Source organism: Salvelinus namaycush, chromosome 20 (assembly GCF_016432855.1).
Source record: "Salvelinus namaycush isolate Seneca chromosome 20, SaNama_1.0, whole genome shotgun sequence".
NCBI classification, from domain to species: domain Eukaryota; kingdom Metazoa; phylum Chordata; class Actinopteri; order Salmoniformes; family Salmonidae; genus Salvelinus; species Salvelinus namaycush.
Window position 1 is genome coordinate 40,553,634 of NC_052326.1, and position 19,706 is coordinate 40,573,339.

Consider the following 19,706-nt stretch of genomic DNA (forward strand, 5'->3'; position numbering starts at 1 on the left):
TACCATCAACACCACAGGCCTTTTTGGGTTGGAGGGTTTTTATTTTGTCCTGTAACTCGTTCAAGGTAATTGGAGAATCCAGTGGGTTCTGGTAGTCTTTAATAGTTGATTCTAGGATTTGTATTTGATCATGTATATGTTTTTGCTCTTTATTCTTTGTTATAGAGCCAAAAAGATTGGAGAAGTGGTTTACCCATACATCTCCATTTTGGATAGATAATTCTTCGTGTTGTTGTTTGTTTAGTGTTTTCCAATTTTCCCAGAAGTGGTTAGAGTCTATGGATTCTTCAATTACATTGAGCTGATTTCTGACGTGCTGTTCCTTCTTTTTCCGTAGTGTATTTCTGTATTGTTTTAGTGATTCACCATAGTGAAGGCGTAGACTCAGGTTTTCCGGGTCTCTATGTTTTTGGTTGGACAGGTTTCTCAATTTATTTCTTAGATTTTTGCATTCTTCATCAAACCATTTGTCATTGTTGTTCATTTTCTTTGGTTTTCTATTTGAGATTTTTAGATTTGACAGGGAAGCTGAGAGGTCAAATATACTGTTAAGATTTTCTACTGCCAAGTTTACACCTTCACTATTGCAGTGGAACGTTTTACCCAGGAAGTTGTCTAAAAGGGATTGAATTTGCTGTTGTCTAATTGTGTTTTGGTAGGTTTCCAAACTGCATTCCTTCCATCTATAGCATTTCTTAATGTTACTCAGTTCCTTTGGCTTTGATGCCTCATGATTGAGTATTGCTCTGTTCAAGTAGACTGTGATTTTGCTGTGGTCTGATAGGGGTGTCAGTGGGCTGACTGTGAACGCTCTGAGAGACTCTGGGTTGAGGTCAGTGATAAAGTAGTCTACAGTGCTACTGCCAAGAGATGAGCTATAGGTGAACCTACCATAGGAGTCCCCTCGAAGCCTACCATTGACTATGTACATACCCAGCGTGCGACAGAGCTGCAGGAGTTGTGACCCGTTTTTGTTGGTTATGTTGTCATAGTTGTGCCTAGGGGGGCATATGGGGGAGGGAATGCTGTCACCTGCAGGCAGGTGTTTGTCCCCCTGTGTGCTGAGGGTGTCAGGTTCTTGTCCAGTTCTGGCATTTAGGTCGCCACAGACTAATACATGTCCCTGGGCCTGGAAATGATTGATTTCCTCCTTCAGGATGGAGAAGCTGTCTTCATTAAAGTATGGGGATTCTAGTGGGGGGATATAGGTAGCACACAGGAGGACATTTTTCTCTGTTAAGATAATTTCCTTTTGAATTTCTAGCCAAATGTAAAATGTTCCTGTTTTGATTAATTTAATGGAGTGAGTTAGGTCTGCTCTATACCAAATTAGCATTCCCCCTGAGTCCCTTCCCTGTTTCACACCTGGTAGTTTGGTGGATGGGACTACCAGCTCTCTGTAACCTAGAGGGCAACCAGTGGGTCCGTCTCCTCTGTACCAGGTTTCTTGCAGGATGACAATGTCTGCATTACCGATTTCTTTGGTGAAGTCCGGGTTCCTGCTCTTTAGGCCAAAGGCAGATGACCTCAGGCCTTGGATATTCCAGGATGATATAGTGAAGGCTTTTTGTTCCATAAAGTGTCCAATGTTGTTGGTCGTTGTTTGGCCTCAGGCCAGTAAGTGTGAGCAGAGCCTGCTGAGCATCTGGTACATGCCGTTGGCTTGGGCGAGTGTAAGAGTGGGGGTTGGGCCTGTTTGCCCGCTCACTACCTGGGCGTATGTGTGACTTCCATGTTGATGCCCTCTCTGCGGGGGTGGGGTGCATGGGGTGGGCAGGAGTGGCATAGGTCTGATCTGAGGGGGCCTAAATTGGGTGTGGGCATGGTTGATGTGGGGGGGTGTTGATTGGTTGGGGTGGGGGTGTGTCTGGGGGTGCTGTGGTCTGGATGTAGGTCCTCTTGGCGTGGGTCCTCTATGTGTAGGTCCAGGGTGGGGTGCTGAAGGTCTTGGAGGGTGTCTCGCTGGTCTGGGTGGGGTGTCTATTGATCTGTTGCTCCTGTGTGAAGTGTTGGGGCTGCGTTTGAGAGCGATGTCCTTTAGAGTCCGGGCAAAGGTGGGCACTGCTGCCTTGTAGAGGTGGACCTGGTCATAGAGGCTGTTCAAGTCCAGGGTGGAGTGGTGGGCCAGGAAAACATTTGGTTTTGAGGCACAGTCACGGGAGATGCTTGCGTTTACCCGCTGTATTGTAGCAGGGTGGAAGTCTTTTCGTGGTAGCAGGGTGGAGATAACCACTTGTGCATTGGGGAAAGTAGAAGAAGCTTTTTCAATCACTCCCTTCAGTGCTGTGGCCACCCTTTCCTGCTGTGTTCTCAGGTCGTTTGTGCCTGTGTGTATTATTATGTGGCTAGGTGAGCCTAATTTGTCCTCAGACAGAAGGTCTAGGGCGCACTGGGTGTTTGGACACCAGAGTTTAGACACACTGTGTTTGGGAAAAAGTTTTTTTTTCTTCTATAAATTTCCCATTTGAGTCCATAAGGAGAAAAATCTGTGTCTTGTGTTTGTCCTCAGTGGGTGTGGGGAGGTTGTCAGGAGGGCTATCAGGGTGGCTGACAGGGGGGGTGCTCAGGGGGGGTGAGAGCTGCTGGGCTTGGGGTTTTTCTTTTGTCTGTTCTGCTGTGATGTTGACTCTATGGTCAGGGTCTGGTGTGGACTGTTCTGCTGTGGTGTCGAGACTTTTGTCGGGTGATGAGGTGGGCTGTTCTGCTGGCTTCTCTGTGGGGATGGCCACCTCCCTAGTGGGTTGTTCTCTGTCACATGCCATCCCCCTCAACCTCTCCTCCAGCAGTCTGATCCTCTCCTCCATCCCCCTCTCCCTCTCCTCCAGCAGTCTGATCCTCTCCTCTAGTGCTTTGTTCTGCTCCTGCTTCTGCTCTTTCTCCTGTTGAAGTTGTCTCACCACTGTCCAGAGTGCAGATATGTCTCTCTCCACCTCCAGCTCTCCTGGTCTGGTTAAGGGGTTGTTGTGCTGGACTGTTGTCTGGGTCTGTGCTGACTGGAGTGTAATCACCTGCTGTTCCAGCTCAACCTGCCTTACCTCCAGCTGGGTGAATTTATCCTTCATTTCAATGAGGGAGAAGTGCTCTGTACTGGGAGGTTGACTGTCTGCTGAGGGTTGCTCGTCTGTGGGGTTATATGATGAAGAGTTTTGGTCTGACCCGCTTGGGGTGGGGGTATCTTTATCAAGGGAGAGAGCTTCTCTCTCTCTCTCTCTCTCTCTCTCTCTCTCTCTCTCTCTCTCTCTCTCTCTCTCTCTCTCTCTCTCTCTCTCTCTCTCTCTCTCTCTCAAAATTACAAATTCAAATTCAAGCTGCTTTATTGGCATGAAAAACATTGTGTCAATATTGCCAAAGCAACAATGTATACAATATACATTGTAATACAATTATAAACAATGACAAATCTCTCTCTCTCTCTTTAGCCCCCTCTCTCCATTTAACTCCTCTCTAACTCTGTTCACACATCTCTGGTATTTCCCTTCTCTCTCTTTTTCTCCCTTCCATTTTCAAGCCCACCTCTATCTTTTCATCTCGCAACCTTCTGTTTTCTTTTTCTGCCAGCCGTCGTCCCACAATCATTCTCTCTCTTTCATTCTTTCTTTCTCTCTCCCTTTCCTTCTCCCTCTGTCTTTCTCTCTCTTTCTCTCTATCCCCACTATTTAACCAGTCATTTTGCTATGATTCATTGCACTGTAATGTGTTTGCTCCTTACTGCTCCTATTAGTCCAATCTAATTTTTTTTGCCCTGAGCATCCAGTGTTCTTTTACATTTTTAAATGTTTAAATTTGGTTGAGTTGTAAACTAACGTGAATTCATCATGAAATCAACAAAACATTTTTGCAGAGTTTGGGATGGAAAGAGAAAAATGAGGGGGAAGAAAAAAAGAGAGGGCAGACTGGATGAGGGAGGTAGGAGAAATAAAACTGACAGAACAATAAGGGAAAGCAGAGAAAATGAGAGAGAGGAGGGAGATAGAGAAAGAGAGGGGAAGAAGATAGCTACAGAGAGAGGGGAGCTGGAAAGGCAGGTACAGTCACATCCTGCTGGATTTCATAAGATAAGGTGTAAGGAAAGAAGGGTGTCTTCTGGTGTGTGTCTACTCTGTGTGATACTGTACGTGCTGTGTACATTACTAATGTGTGAGTGAGTGTGTAAGACTATGCATGAGTGAGAGTATGTGTTTGTGCATGACTGTGTGCATGTGTCATGCTTTTTACTGTACTTTGTTAGTGATTAACTGTTCACCTTTTACGGTTGGGGAAGTGGTGTTGTCATTCAGCGGGAGAGGAAGGGGGAGGGAGCGAGGGGGAGAGGGATGGAGGTACAGGAGGAAAAGGAGGGGCTTTCTGTAGATAACTGTTCTTTCTGCCAGAGCTCGCCCTCTCAGTGGCGGCTTAGGAGTGACAATAGAGGAGCGGACCTGGAGTGCCGAAACACAGAGAGGAAAAGAGAAAGAGGGGGAATACAGAGCTCATGTCCACATTTTTCAAGCAGGTATGCAATTACACAGTAGAAAATGATTTGCACTAATTATTAGGGGTCTCATTTCAAAGTAGTTTGGCAGCAGAGAGGATGCAAGTCTTAGTGCTTGAGTGTGTGTGTGTGTGTGTGTGTGTGTGTGTGTGTGTGTGTGTGTGTGTGTGTGTGTGTGTGTGTGTGTGTGTGTGTGTAAACGTGTGTGTACTCATTTGTGTGTGTATTTTCGACTGTTTGAGTATGTTTTTCATTGCCTGACGACTCAAACTGAATTATTCCTCTGCTCTATGCTCGCTACATACTTCAGTCAGATTGCCATCATTGAAGTCGTTTATGGTGACGTCAAAATAAGGGTTTTTGTACAAAACAAAGTAATCAGCGATTGGATCATCTCTAACCAATCAGTGTATCAAAGCCAATGATGAATTTTCAAAACGTCGCTTTACCCATGTGTTCTGGGCTGGCTCTGGCCCAACCCATCGATTTTCTGGGACCAATCAGAACGGTTATATCAGGACAGAATATGTTTGCGTTCTGGAAATAGTCAGGGAGGTACTCAGATCCAGACTCATTAAGGAAAATAAACGAATGTCCGTGGACGTAGCGTTTTGCCAGAGCAGGGAGTTTTGTTAGCCATGCAATGTTTTTCATACAAGTACAGCATACCGTATGTATACATATTTTATAAATGCTTTTATGTCTGCGTACATTTATGTACTGCATGAGGGAGTGAAACAGGTGAAATGTGGTGTGTACAGGTTAAGGTCGGTCAACTGGTGTAAAAAGTTATTTACGTGTTATTTACAGTGGGAAGTTGAATCAGCTTATTGAATTTGAATCAAATAAATACTATGTTGTTTAGTGTGTTTCATGTTGTACCTGACGACGGTCTGTTGCATTATGTGTGTTTCAGCATCATGGCGTCGGCTTCTCCACAGAAGAGGATGGTGTCCTCCTTCTTTATTACGCTGGCATCCCCTTACAGAGCCACAGTCACACAGCACCAACACACACGCACACACAGCGCCACCGCCAATGACATGCCACGTACAGCCATGCGGGTTGGCCCTGAGGACAGCAGCACTCGTAAACTTAGTGTCAGTGGCACACAGCAAGGCACAATTCACAGGCAGGAGAGGGCTCCATCTGAGTCCCAGGGCAGTACACACGAAGGGGTCCAGAGCTCCACACCTTCCCTGGCCAGACACTCGGAGCCCAGAACTCCAGCCAGCACAGTGACCCCTGACCTCAGCCGGGGTCTGGGAGACACACAGCAGCAGCAGACAAAGACAGAAGCAGACAAGGGTCCTGAAGATAACCAGGAGTAGTCAATACATGTATTACAAAATCTGTATTTTTTGCTGTGAAGAAGTCTAGATATTACCATTTACATATAATTGTATTGTTATGAATGATAACAAAATACATACACTGTATAAAGAACATGTTGACAGACAGGTTTGTGATGATGATTACTGCAACATTCATATCAATGCAGAGAACCTCCAAAACCACAAAAAACTCTTGAACCTCTTCCTCACAGAGCTCCTTCCTCCCCCTCCTCCTGTGTCTGTGGATGCTGAGCTGACTGAGGATCCTACACCTCTCCTGCCTCCTCCACCCGTGTCTGTGGATGCTGAGCTGACTGAGGATCCTACACCTCTCCTGCCTCCTCCACCCATGTCTGTGGATGATGAGCTGACTGAGGATCCTACACCTCTCCTGCTTCCTCCACTCGTGTCTGTGGATGCTGAGCTGACTGAGGATCCTACACCTCTCCTGCCTCCTCCACCCGTGTCTGTGGATGCTGAGCTGACTGAGGATCCTACACCTCTCCTGCCTCCTCCACCCGTGTCTGTGGATGCTGAGCTGACTGAGGATCCTACACCTCTCCTGCCTCCTCCACTCGTGCAGGAGCCCCCCACTGCCCCCCTCCTCCAACCTGTGTCCTCAGACAGACCACCCGTGTCTGACCAACTGGTAAGACTGGCTCTACATCCCATGCTATTGGTAGCCATGACATTACAACGACCATAGGAGCTGGCAAGACTTCACAAACAGATCTGGGACAAGGCTATGTTATTGCCATTCAAATGTTTTTTACATATATTCTTTTATTATTTTTATTTCACCTTTATTTAACCAGGTAGGCCAGTTGAGAACAAGTTCTCATTTACAACTGCGACCTGGTCAAGATAAAGCAAAGCATTGCAACAAAAACAACAACACAGAGTTACACATGGGATAAACAAATGTACAGTCAATAACACAATAGAAAAATCTGTGTACAGTGTGTGCAAATGAGGTAAGGAGGTAAGGCAATAAATAGGCCAATAGTGGCGAAGTAATTACAATTCAGCAATTTACACTGGAGTGATAGATGTGCAGATGAGGATGTGCAAGTAGAAATATTGGTGTGCAAAAGAGCAGAAAAACAAAAGCAAACATGGGGATGAGGTAGGTAGTTGGTTGGATGGGCTATTTACAGATGGGCTGTGTACAGCTGCAGCGATCGGTAAGCTGCTCTGACAGCTGACGCTTAAAGTTAGTGAGGGAGATATAGGTCTCCAACTTCAGTGATATTTGCAATTCGTTCCAGTCATTGGCAGCATAGAACTGGAAGGAAAGGCAGCCAAAGGAGGTGTTGGCTTTGGGGATGACCAGTGAAATATACCTGCTGGAGCGCGTGCTACGGGTGGGTGTTGCTATGGTGACCAATGAGCTGAGATAAGGCGGAGCTATACCTAGCAAAGACGTATAGATGACCTGGAGCCAGTTGGTCTGAATATGTAGCGAGGACCAGCCAACGAGAGCATACAGGTCGCAGTGGTGGGTAGTATATGGGGCTTTGGTGACAAAACGGATGGCACTGTGATAGACTGCATCCAATTTGCTGACAGGAGTGTTGGATGCTAATTTGTAAATGACATTGCCGAAGTCAAGGATCGGTAGGATAGTCAGTTTTACGAGGGTATGTTTGGCAGCATGAGTGAAGGAGGCTTTGTTGTGAAATAGGAAGCCGATTCTAGATTTAACTTTGGATTGGAGATGCTTAATGTGAGTCTGGAAGGAGAGTTTACAGTCTAGCCAGACACCTAGGTATTTATAGTTGTCCACATATGCTAAGTCAGAACTGTCCAGAGTAGTGATGCTAGTCGGGCGGGCGGGTGCGAGCAGCGATTGGTTGAAGAGCATGCATTTCGTTTTAATAGCATTTAAGAGCAGTTGGAGACCACGGAAGGAGTGTTGTATGGCATTGAAGCTAGTTTGGAGGTTTATAAACACAGTGTCCAAGGAAGGGCCAGATGTATACAAAATGGTGTTGTCTGCGTAGAGGTGGATCAAAGAATCACTCGCAGCAAGAGCGACATCATTGATATATACAGAGAAAATAGTCGGCCCGAGAATTGAACCCTGTGGCACCCCCATAGAGACTGCCAGAGGTCCGGACAACAGGCCCTCCGATTTGACACACTGAACTCTATCTGAGAAGTAGTTAGTGAACCAGGCAAGGTAGTCATTAGAGACACCAAGGCTGTTGAGTCTGCCAATAAGAATACGGTGATTGACAGAGTCGAAAGCCTTGGCCAGGTCAATGAAGACGGATGCACTGTCTTTGTCTTTTATCGATGGCGGTTATGATATCGTTTAGGACCTTGAGCGTGGCGGAGGTGCACCCATGACCAGCTCTGAAACCAGATTGTATAGTAGAGAAGGTACGGTGGGATTCGAAATCGTCAGTGATCTGTTTGTTCACTTGGCTTTCGAAGACTTTAGAAAGGCAGGGCAGGATGAATATAGGTCTGTAACAGTTTGGGTCTAGAGTGTCTCCCCCTTTGAAGAGGTTGACCGTGGCCGCTTTCCAATCTTTAGGAATCTCAGACGATACGAAAAAGAGGTTGAATAGACTAGTAATAGGGGTTGCAACAATGGCGGCGGATAATTTTAGGAAGAGAGCGTCCAGATTGTCTAGCCCGGCTGATTTGTAGGGATCCAGATTTTGCAGCTCTTTCAGAACATCAGCTGTCTGGATTTGGTTGAAGAAGAAGCGGGGGGGGGGGGGGGGGGGCTTGGGCCAGTTGTTGCGGGGGTGCAGAGCTGTTGGCCGGGGTTGGGGTAGCCAGGTGGAAAGCATGGAGCCGTAGAGAAATGCTTATTGAAATTCTCGATTATTGTGGATTTTTCAGTGGTGACAGATTTCTTCTTCTAGATTTCTTCTGATAGTACTATAGAACAGGTCCACTTATATTTCTGACGAGACCTCATATCATGACCATTGTGTTGAAAATGTGTTCTGTAATGTCTAGCAATGCACACGGTGATGTACTGATAGTGATGGGTGCCAAAATCTGTGTACAGAGACTCTGTAGTGTGTAACAGGTGTAAAACAGTACAGTAAAATTCTTACTTGAGAGCAATTTAACAACAATGACATGATAATAATAACATTAATAATAAGAATAATACAGAAAATAATAGAACATGTAATCAAAAACACACAAGAAGTACGATATAAGTTGAAGAAACAGGACAATGCAAGTACACTGTATACAGGTCAGTGCCAGTACTTTATTCAATGTACAGGGAGGGGTACAGTGGTGTAAAGTATTTAAGTAAAAATACTTTAAAGTACTACTTAAGTAGTTTTTTTGGGTATCTGTACTTTACTATTTTTACTTTTACTTCACTACATTCCAATAGAAAATATTGTACTTTTTACTCCATACAATTTCCCTGACAACCAAAAGTACTTGTTACATTTTGAATGCTTAGCAGGACAGGAAAATTGTGAAATTCACACACTTATCTCGAGAACATGTGGTCATCCCTTCTGCCTATGGTCAGGTGGACTCCCTAAACACAAATGCATCTTTTGTAAATAATGTCTGTGTCACACCCTGGCCTTAGTATTCTTTGTTTCTGTAATATTTTGGTTAGGTCAGGGTGTGACAGGGGGGATGTTTTGTATGTTTTGTCTCGTCTTGGGTGGTTGTATTGTATAGGGGGTTTTGTTGAGTGTATGGGGTTGGGTTTAGTATAGTTGTCTAGGCAAGTCTATGGTTGCCTGAATGGTTCTCAATCAGAGACAGCTGTCATTCATTGTCTCTGATTGGGAGCCATATTTAAGGCAGCCATAGACAGTAGGCTTTCGTGGGTAATTGTCTATGTCTATGTTGCATGTTAGCACTTAGTCTTTCATAGCTTCACGTTTGTTGTTTTGTTTTCGTTCGTTTTTGTCTTCCTAATAAAAGAGGATGTATTTTTCACACGCTGCGCCTTGGTCCACTCATTATCCTCAAGACGATCGTGACAGAATTACCCACCAAACTCGGACCAAGCAGCGTGTGAAGCAGCAGCAGGAGCAACCTACACAGGATTTATGGCAATGGGAGCAGGTTCTGGACTATACTACGTGGGAGGAGATCGACAGGTGGGCGATCGACCCAGGGCGATCGACCCAGGGCGAATGCCGGAGCTCGGTGCGGGCTGTTCTCTGGAACAGTGCGAGGAGGGATACCGGCGAATGGAGGCAGCACGACGACGTGGTAGGAAGCCTGTGAGTCAGCCCAAAACAATTCTTGGGGGGAGGCTACAAGGGAGTGTGGCGAAGTCAGGTAGGAGACCTGCGCCAACTCCCCGAGCTTACCGTGGAGCGCGAAAGTACGGGCAGACACCGTGTTATGCGGTAGAGCGCATGGTGTCTCCTGTACGTGTGCATAGCCCGGTGCGGTACATACCAGCTCCTCGTATCGGCCGGGCTAGATTGAGTATTGAGCCAGGTGCCATGAAGCCGGCTCAACGCGTCTGGTCTCCAGTGCGTCTCCTCGGGCCGGCATACATGGCACCAGCCTTACGCATGGTGTCCCCGGTTCGCCTACACAGCCCAGTGCGGGTTATTCCACCTCCCCGCATTGGTCGGGCGACGGGGAGCATACAACCAGGTAAGGTTGGGCAGGCTCAGTGCTCAAGAAAGCCAGTACGCCTGCACGGTCCGGTATTTCCGGCGCCACCTCCCCGCCCCAGCCCAGTACCACCAGTGCCTACACCACACACCAGGCTTCCTGTGCGTCTCCAGAGCCCTGTTCCTCCTCCACGCACTAGCCCTGTGGTGCGTGTCTCCAGCCCATTACCACCAGTGCCTACACCACGCACCAAGCCTCCTGTGTGTCTCCAGAGTCCTGTGTGTCCTGTTGCTGCTCCCCGCACTAGCCTTGAGGTGCGTGTCCTTAGCCCGGTACTTCCAGTTCCGGTACCACGCACCAGGCCTACTGTGCACCTCAGCCGGCCAGAGTCTGCCGTCTGCCCAGTGCCGCCTGCACTGTCCGTCTGCCCAGAGCCGTCAGAGCTGCCCGTCTGTCCCGAGCCGTCAGAGCTGCCCGTCTGTCCCGAGCCGTCAGAGCTGCCCGTCTGTCCCGAGCCGTCAGAGCTGCCCGTCTGTCCCGAGCCGTCAGAGCTGCCCGTCTGTCCCGAGCCGTCAGAGCTGCCCGTCTGTCCCGAGCCGTCAGAGCTGCCCGTCTGTCCCGAGCCATCCGCCAGCCATGACCAGCCAGAGCCGTCCGCCAGCCATGACCAGCCAGAGCCGTCCGCCAGCCATGACCAGCCAGAGCCGTCAGCCAGCCATGACCAGCCAGAGCCGTCAGCCAGCCATGACCAGCCAGAGCCGTCAGCCAGCCATGACCAGCCAGAGCCGTCAGCCAGCCATGACCAGCCAGAGCCGTCAGCCAGCCATGACCAGCCAGAGCCGTCAGCCAGCCAGGATCTGCCAGAGCCGCCAGCCAGCCAGCCAGGATCCGCCAGAGCCAGCCAGCCAGGATCCGCCAGAGCCAGCCAGGATCCGCCAGCCAGCCAGGATCCGCCAGAGCCGTCAGTCAGCCAGGATCCGCCAGAGCCGTCAGTCAGCCAGGATCCGCCAGAGCCGTCAGTCAGCCAGGATCCGCCAGAGCCGTCAGTCAGCCAGGATCCGCCAGAGCCGTCAGTCAGCCAGGATCCGCCAGAGCCGTCAGTCAGCCAGGATCCGCCAGAGCCGTCAGCCAGCCATGACCAGCCAGAGCCGTCAGCCAGCCAGGATCTGCCAGAGCCGCCAGCCAGCCAGCCAGGATCCGCCAGAGCCAGCCAGCCAGGATCCGCCAGAGCCAGCCAGGATCCGCCAGCCAGCCAGGATCCGCCAGAGCCAGCCAGCCAGGATCCGCCAGAGCCGTCAGTCAGCCAGGATCCACCAGAGCCGTCAGTCAGCCAGGATCCGCCAGAGCCGTCAGTCAGCCAGGATCCGCCAGAGCCGTCAGTCAGCCAGGATCCGCCAGAGCCATCTGCCAGTCCGGAGCTGCCCCTCAGTCCGGAGCTGCCCCTCAGTCCGGAGCTGCCCTTCAGTCCGGAGCTGCCCCTCAGTCCGGAGCTGCCCCTCCGTCCAGTGGCGCCCTCTGGGATGGTATTCAGTCCGGGACTCGCCGTTCCAGAGGCGCCACCAAAGCGGTTAGTGACTATGGTGGAGGGGGGTCCACGTCCCGCACCCGAGCCGCCACCATAGGAAGGCCCACCCGGACCCTCCCCTTCTGTGTCAGGTTTTGCGGCCGGAGTCCGCACCTTTGGGGGGGGTTTACTGTCACACCCTGGCCTTAGTATTCTTTGTTTCTGTAATATTTTGGTTAGGTCAGGGTGTGACAGGGGGGATGTTTTGTATGTTTTGTCTCGTCTTGGGTGGTTGTATTGTATAGGGGGTTTTGTTGAGTGTATGGGGTTGGGTTTAGTATAGTTGTCTAGGCAAGTCTATGGTTGCCTGAATGGTTCTCAATCAGAGACAGCTGTCATTCATTGTCTCTGATTGGGAGCCATATTTAAGGCAGCCATAGACAGTAGGCTTTCGTGGGTAATTGTCTATGTCTATGTTGCATGTTAACACTTAGTCTTTCATAGCTTCACGTTCGTCTGTTTGTTGTTTTGTTTTTGTCTTCCTAATAAAAGAGGATGTATTTTTCACACGCTGCGCCTTGGTCCACTCATTATCCTCAAGACGATCGTGACAGTCTGAGTGTTGGAGTGTGTTCCTGGCTATCCGTAATATTGAGTGGCACCCCCCTTTGCCCTCAGAACAGCCTCAATTCGTTGGGGCATGGACTCTACAACATGTCGAAAGCGTTCCTCAGGGATGCTGGCCCATGTTGACTCCAATGCTTCCCACAGTTGTGTCAAGTTGGCTGGATGTCCTTTGGGTGGTGGACCATTCTTGATACACACAGGAAAATGTTGGGCGTGAAAAACCCAGCAGCGTTGTAGTTCTTGACACACTCAAACCGGTGCACCTGGCATCTACTACCATAACCCGTTCAAAGACACTTAAATATTTTGTCTTGGCCATTCACCCTCTGAATGGCAAACACACAATCCATGTCTAAAGGTTTAAAAACCTTCTTTAACCTGTCTTCTCCCCTTCATCTCCACTGATTGAAGTGGATTTAACAGGTGACATCAATAAGGGATCATAGTTTTCACCTGGATTCACCTAGTCATTCTATGTCATGGAAATAGCAGGTGTTCTTAATGTTTGTATACTCAGTGTATAAATACTTATGGCAATATATGAATGATAACATTTCCATGTAAACAGGAGTTATAGTGACCAGAAGCATGACAAATAGATAGATAGTAATGGTAATAGCAATCAATAATCAATGAACAGCCGCATAATGGTAATAATACATCTAATCAATAATAATAATTTTTGCATAACCGTGGGGGGGGGGGGGGGGGTTGTACGTGTGTGGCGTCAGTAGTGAGTGTGTGAGTGAGGGTGTATGTGAGTGTGTGTATGTGAGTAAGAGTGACAGGGAAGGTGTGTGCGTCTGAGTGGTTAGAGACCAGTGGATGGGCACAGAGTCAGTGTGGATAGTCTGTGGGAAAGGGAGAGCAGTAGTTTTTAGCCATTTAACAGTCTTATGGCCAGGAGATAGAAGCTGTTTCGGAGTCTGTTGGTCTGAGCCATGATGCACCATAACCACCTGCTGGACGGGAGCATGGAGAAGAGTCCATGTCTCGGGTGGCTGGCGTCTTTGGTAATTTTTTGGGCCTTTCTCAGACATCGCCTGGCACTGCCTCCCTTTACTTAGAAGAAATAGGATTTTATCTAAACTGTTGATCTCTCTCAGAAAAACATGAACCTCCCTGTCGCCCCATTATTGTGTTCTGTATTTTCGATCTCTCAGTCGAAACAATGAAAACACAGGCCAATAAGATGCCTGAACGGAGGGGCACTGGGGATTTGATGTATTTTTGCAAAGAACACTCACAGTGTGCAAGACTGGGGCCCCTTTCACCATTACCATGAACTGTAGCCCTATTCCCTCTCTATCCAGAAGGTTTGGACCTCAACATTTTTTATCTAATTTTGAGACTGACAAAATAGAGAGAAAATAGTGTATTGATATTACTTAAAAATGGCACTGTTGAGGAAGGCTTAAGAATACCGTGTCTGTGTGCTTAAACTAATTGATTAGTCACGCAAGTGAAGAATCTTTGACTTTATCCCCATTTTTTACCCACAGAGCGCTGCAGTGGATAGACAGCTGGACCAAAGCACAACATCTAGTGGGGGGGAACAGAAGGAAGCGTCTCAGCGTATCCAGGGCAGTCCAGAGGAGCAGCTAGTGATGGTAGAGACCAAGGGTAAGGTGAAGGGTGAAACTGTGTCTGGTAACTTTTAGAAATGTCACCCGGGCCTGGCACCTTTCACATTTAACAGTTATGATATCAGAGGTCGAATTACAGGGGAGCTAGGGGGGTGAGAGGGGCTGGGCACCCTCATAACAAATCGGGTATACCGGATAAGAATTAAAATATAATAATAATATATTACATTTACAGTAGCAGATTGTAAATGGTATATATTTAGCATCTGTTCAATTGCCAGAGATATCGACTTGGAACACACCTAAATGTAAATGTGTAACTTGAACCCTGCTTGATATGTGAATGTGTGCTTTGTAGAGGTGTGTGGCTTCTGCCGTAAGCCTGTGGCCCTGAGTGAAACTGCCATCGAGGCTCTGAACAGGACATACCATGCCAGTTGCTTCCAGTGCAGACAGTGCCATATCCCTCTGGCTGGTAAACTGTACTATAACAAGGCAGGAATACCACTCTGTAAGGACTGCTACCAGGTTTGACAACCTGGACTCAGGTGTAGATGTAACATAGTAAATGTAAATCCAGGACACTCCAATTAGTTTGATGTGTTACGTTTCGTATGGTATGTATTCATTTGTGAATGTCTATCATCCATTTCGTATGATATGTTACAAATTACAATTTGTATGATATGCTACAAATTGCATTTCATACCATATGTTACGGATTGCAATTTGTACATTAACCTGTTGAGGACAGAGGGCGCTGTTTTCACTTTGGGGGAAAATCGTGCCCAATTTAAACGGCTTCGTACTCAATTCTTGCTCGTACAATATGCATATTATTATTACTATTGGATAGAAAACACTCTCTAGTTTCTAAAACCGTTTGAATTATATCTGTGAGTAAAACAGAACTCCTTTTGCAGCAAACTTCCTGACAGGAAGTGGAAAATCTGAAATCGATGCACTGTTCTAGGGCCTGCCTATTAATGTCCTTAATATTTATTAGAATACATGCACTTCATACGTCTTCCACTAGATGTCGACAAGCAGTGAGAGAAGAAATTGAGTGTGTAACTTGATCTGGGGTCGAATAATAGCTCTTGGCATGACGTGTCACCAGTTTCCTGTTTTCTGGAGAGCGCGAGAAGGGACCTGGATTTGCCTTCTGATAAGCTGTCGTTATGGACGACTAATATCTCCGGCTTTGATTTTATTTGATACATGTGACAATATCATCGTAAAGTATGTTTTTTCAATATAGTTTTATTAGATTATTGAAATTTATTCGGGACGTTAGGCGTGTTGCGTTGTGCGCCTTTGTTCAGGAAGGAGAGCTTAGCGCCACTTTGCTAGCTTTCCGTGCTAATTGACTGGAGAAGAGGACATTCTAAATCCAAACAACGATTGTTCCCGACAAAGGACCCCTTGTACAACATTCTGATGAAAGATCATCAAAAGTAGGACCCATTTTATGATGCTATTTCATATATCTGTCGAACATGTGAAATAGTCGTTTGCGCCCAGAGTTTGGGCACTCTCTCGCTATACCTAAGCTGGATGTCGTAATGAAGTTATTTTTAGAATTCTAACACGGCGATTGCATTAAGAACTAGTGTATCTATCATTTCCTATATAACATGTATTTTCTAGTAACGTTTATGAATAGTTATTTGGTCAGAATAGTTGGAGTGTCATAAAAATATTCGCACATTCTGGGAAAAAGATGCTACGTTAGCACAATGTATAACCACTGATTTCAGCTCTAAATATGCACATTTTCGAACAAAACATAAGTGTATGTATAACCTGATGTTATAGGACTGTCATCTGATGAAGGTTTATGAAAATTAATAAAATTAATATCTTTTGCTGGTTTATTCCCTATCGCTAACGTGCCTATTGCTATCGCTAACGTGCCTTGATGAATGAATGCGGTAGTGTGGTAGGCTATTGTAGTAAGCTAATATAATGCTATATTGTGTTTTCGCTGTAAAACACTTAAAAAATCGGAAATATTGGCTGGATTCACAAGATGTTTGTCTTTAATTTGCTGTACACCATCGATTTTTCAGAAATGTTTTATGATGAGTATTTAGGTATTTGACGTTGGTGTCTGTAATTACTCTGGCTGCTTCGGTTCTATTTCTGACGGTAGCTGTGATGGTAGCTGCAATGTAAAACTGATTTATACCTCAAATATGCACATTTTTCGAACAAAACATAGATTTATTGTATAACATGTTATAAGACTGTCATCTGATGAAGTTGTTTCTTGGTTAGTTTGGTTGGTTCTTGGTTAGTTAGGTTGGCTTTGTGCATGCTACCTGTGCTGTGAAAAATGTCTGTCCTTTTTTGTATTTGGTGGTGAGCTAACATAAATATATGTGGTGTTTTCGCTGTAAAACATTTTAAAAATCGGACATGTTGGCTGGATTCACAAGATGTGTATCTTTCATTTGCTGTATTGGACTTGTTAATGTGTGAAAGTTAAATATTTCTAAAAAATATCTTTTGAATTTCGCGCTCTGCCTTTTCAGTGGATTGTGGGAGGAGTTCCGCTAGCGGAACGCCAGAGCCAGACAGGTTAATGTTAGCTATGTGGCTAATGTTAACGTTAGCTAGGTGACTAATGTTAGCAAGGCTAGGGGTTAAGGTTAGGGTTAAGGTTGGGTTTAAGGTTAAGGTTAAGGTTAGGAGTTAGGTTAAAAGGTTAAGGTTAGGGTTGGTGGAAGGGTTGGCTAACATGCTAAGTAGTTGTAAAGTAGTTAAAAGTAGTAAGTAGTTGCAAAGTTGCTAATTAGCTAAAATGCTAAAGTTGTCCGCGATGAGATTGCAACCTTTGGGTTGCTAGACATTCACCTTATATGCTCACCCATTCATTTTTACCTTAAGTAACCTTCTGTTCTATGTAACATACCAAACGTAACATATTAAACTAATTTGAGTGTCACGGATTTACATTTACTATGTTACGTCTAGTCCATGAGACCAGGCTGGGTAAGAAGACCCTTCTGGGAAGGAACAAGAAATATAGTGGATGATGACTTTAACATATAGGATCTTAAATTGATCACCCTGTTGCAGGATAACTTTTCCAGGAAATGAAAAACATGTAGTATATTTGAGGTTTTAAAAAGGCTTCTGAAGTTTGTAATTTCCACTTTGAAATGTCTTCATCATAGAGGTAGTGGAAACGTAATTTTCATAATCAATATTAGCCTATTATTGTCCAGCTCCCCCACCCATTCCCCAACTACCTTGAGTCAGTATGTGTGATCTCCATCAGCAGCAGGGTCTTGGTAGCTACGTGTCCAGTCTCCATACCCTTTCCAAACTACTGCTGAGTGAGTGTCAGTACAGTATGTGTCAACTAGTATATTTACTGTTTGTGAAGTAAACATGATGATTATAATTAAGGTTACGGTCTTCTGAAATTTCTGACTTGATTTTCCCTCCTGCTGTAACAAACTGGCTCAAACTAAGATCCTTCGTCTTTATGATGATGATGATGATGAAGACAATAAACCATGATAAACTACTTTCTTTCCTTCAGGACAGTTTGGAACTTTGCTGGGCGTGTGGGGAAGTTATCAAAGACCAGGTAATCCATGCACTGGAAAGAGCTTACCACCCACCTTGCTTTATCTGTGCAACATGCAGCCAACCAATTGGAGAGCAGAGCTTTGCTCAGGGAGAGGTTGGGGAAGTGTATTGCCTCCAGGATTACTACAGGTACACAGCTAGATAGCTACACAAATCTCCATCTTCTGTTCCAAGTTCTGACACACTCATATATTAAGATCATTTGATGATGAGAGCTACTAAATGGGCTTGATGTTGTTGTAATTGAAAATATTTGATAATTAATTCACAATGATGAAACACTGTGCTCGCTCTGATTTGTGTGGTGAAGGAAATACACTCCCCAGTGTAGTGCCTGCCAGCAGCTGATCATTCCAAGAGAGGATGGCATAGACAGCTACACCGTGGAGTGCCTGGGAGCTCCTTTCACGAGGACTGCTATCGATGTGAGGTACAGTTCAGGAACAGGAGAAATGCTCTAAATATGATAGCGTACTATGGGTGTTTGCTATATTTGTGTGTCGATCTCAATCAGCACAATAATTACTGGGGATTGGGTCCTTCACAATCACAGTTCAAACATCTAAAATAGAATCATGTTAGAACAGAATATAATAAAATAACTTTATTTTTCACAGAGGAAACTTTGGCTGTGGCATCTGGATCTCACAGCTTTTTCCATTTTATTCACCCTATATTCAGGTCTGCAGTACCCAGCTCTCCCCAGAGCCAAACGACCATGGCTGCCATCCACTGGATGGGAGGGTGCTGTGTAAGTCTTGTCACCCATAGAGATGTAAAGAGGCCTCATCATTGTATCAATGCCATTATGGTCGTCTGTGACAGCATGGGCATTGAGACTATCTCCATTTTGAAGTATTCAATTTTCTTCTTCACGATTGGCTGATCCCTCCTGATGATCCTGTTGCACATGACTCCAACAGGGTCACCAAGAGGGATCAGCCAACGAAGTTGGAAGTCCCACCCAGTTGACTACATTAAAATGGTGGAAGTCCTCAATAGCGCTGCTCATGCTAAAATGGCCTTTTGGCCACTAGAGGCCTCTATCATTCTCTATGTTGTCACCTGACCACAGTTCAGTCTGCCCAGCTCTAATACTGAACTCAGAACCAGGGCCCGTATTGATAAAGCGTCTCAGAAAAGGAGTGCTGATCTAGGATCAGTTTGGCCTTTTTAGATTAATAAGCTTTTATACAAATTGCAGACCTGATCCTAGATCAGCTTTCCTACTCTGAGACACTGAATATGGGCCCAGGCAGGAACCAGGATGGGACTGAGCCAGAGCTGACAGCACAGACATCCAAATGTGCAGTGGAGCCAATGTAGAAGCAAGCTGAAAGTCAACAGTCCTGATTAGATTGTAAATGAGAACTATCTATGAAACTGGGAGAGAAGACAGGCCTTCTTAATTCTGCATCATGGGAATAAGTCATTGGACTTTGAATGCCACACACTTTCTTAATCACAGTATTTAAAAATGATTTGCAATTATCCCTTATGTAGCAATAAATGTTTGTCAATTGCCTCCTATACTTATTTCATACTTGATACTTTTGTACTCGTTTTTAACCCACACTAGTAAATGCATCAAAAATATTTGCCTGGATTCACCTGATTGGTCTATGCCAAGGAAGGAACAGGCGTCTTAAGTATTTTGTGGTATGCATTCTTTGAATATTATGTAGTGCTCAGTGCTGCGTGTCCATTCTCAATATAGCCTTTCATATGACAAAATAAACTAATATATTATACAGTTTTGCGTTGCTCTGCCTCTATCCATGTCATCAAGCTTTTTTGAGACAAGCATGTTCTTTGTATGGCTTCATGCATAATTTCCTCAAGGGAACACAATACACATGCTAATTCAATAATGAAATAAATTACAGGCATATGCAAGGAAAACAGGATCTATGCAAGGGGAATAAACCCATGGGCTGTATAGTTCTGAGAACATAAACAATGATAGGGGTGGACATGGTGTGTTATGCAATATCAGAGCACACACAGTA

At 45.8% G+C, this 19,706-nt stretch overlaps 1 protein-coding gene across 1 annotated transcript; it reads left to right on the plus strand.

The window, feature by feature from the left end:
* Nucleotides 1-13,452: 13,452 nt before the first annotated feature.
* Nucleotides 13,453-18,567, plus strand: LOC120064818 (filamin-binding LIM protein 1-like). Its single transcript, XM_039015417.1, is given in 7 exon segments — nucleotides 13,453-13,521; nucleotides 14,011-14,158; nucleotides 14,453-14,622; nucleotides 17,648-17,826; nucleotides 18,008-18,093; nucleotides 18,096-18,127; nucleotides 18,379-18,567. Coding segments are annotated over 7 exon segments (774 nt in total). The 3' UTR covers nucleotides 18,469-18,567.
* Nucleotides 18,568-19,706: the final 1,139 nt, after the last annotated feature.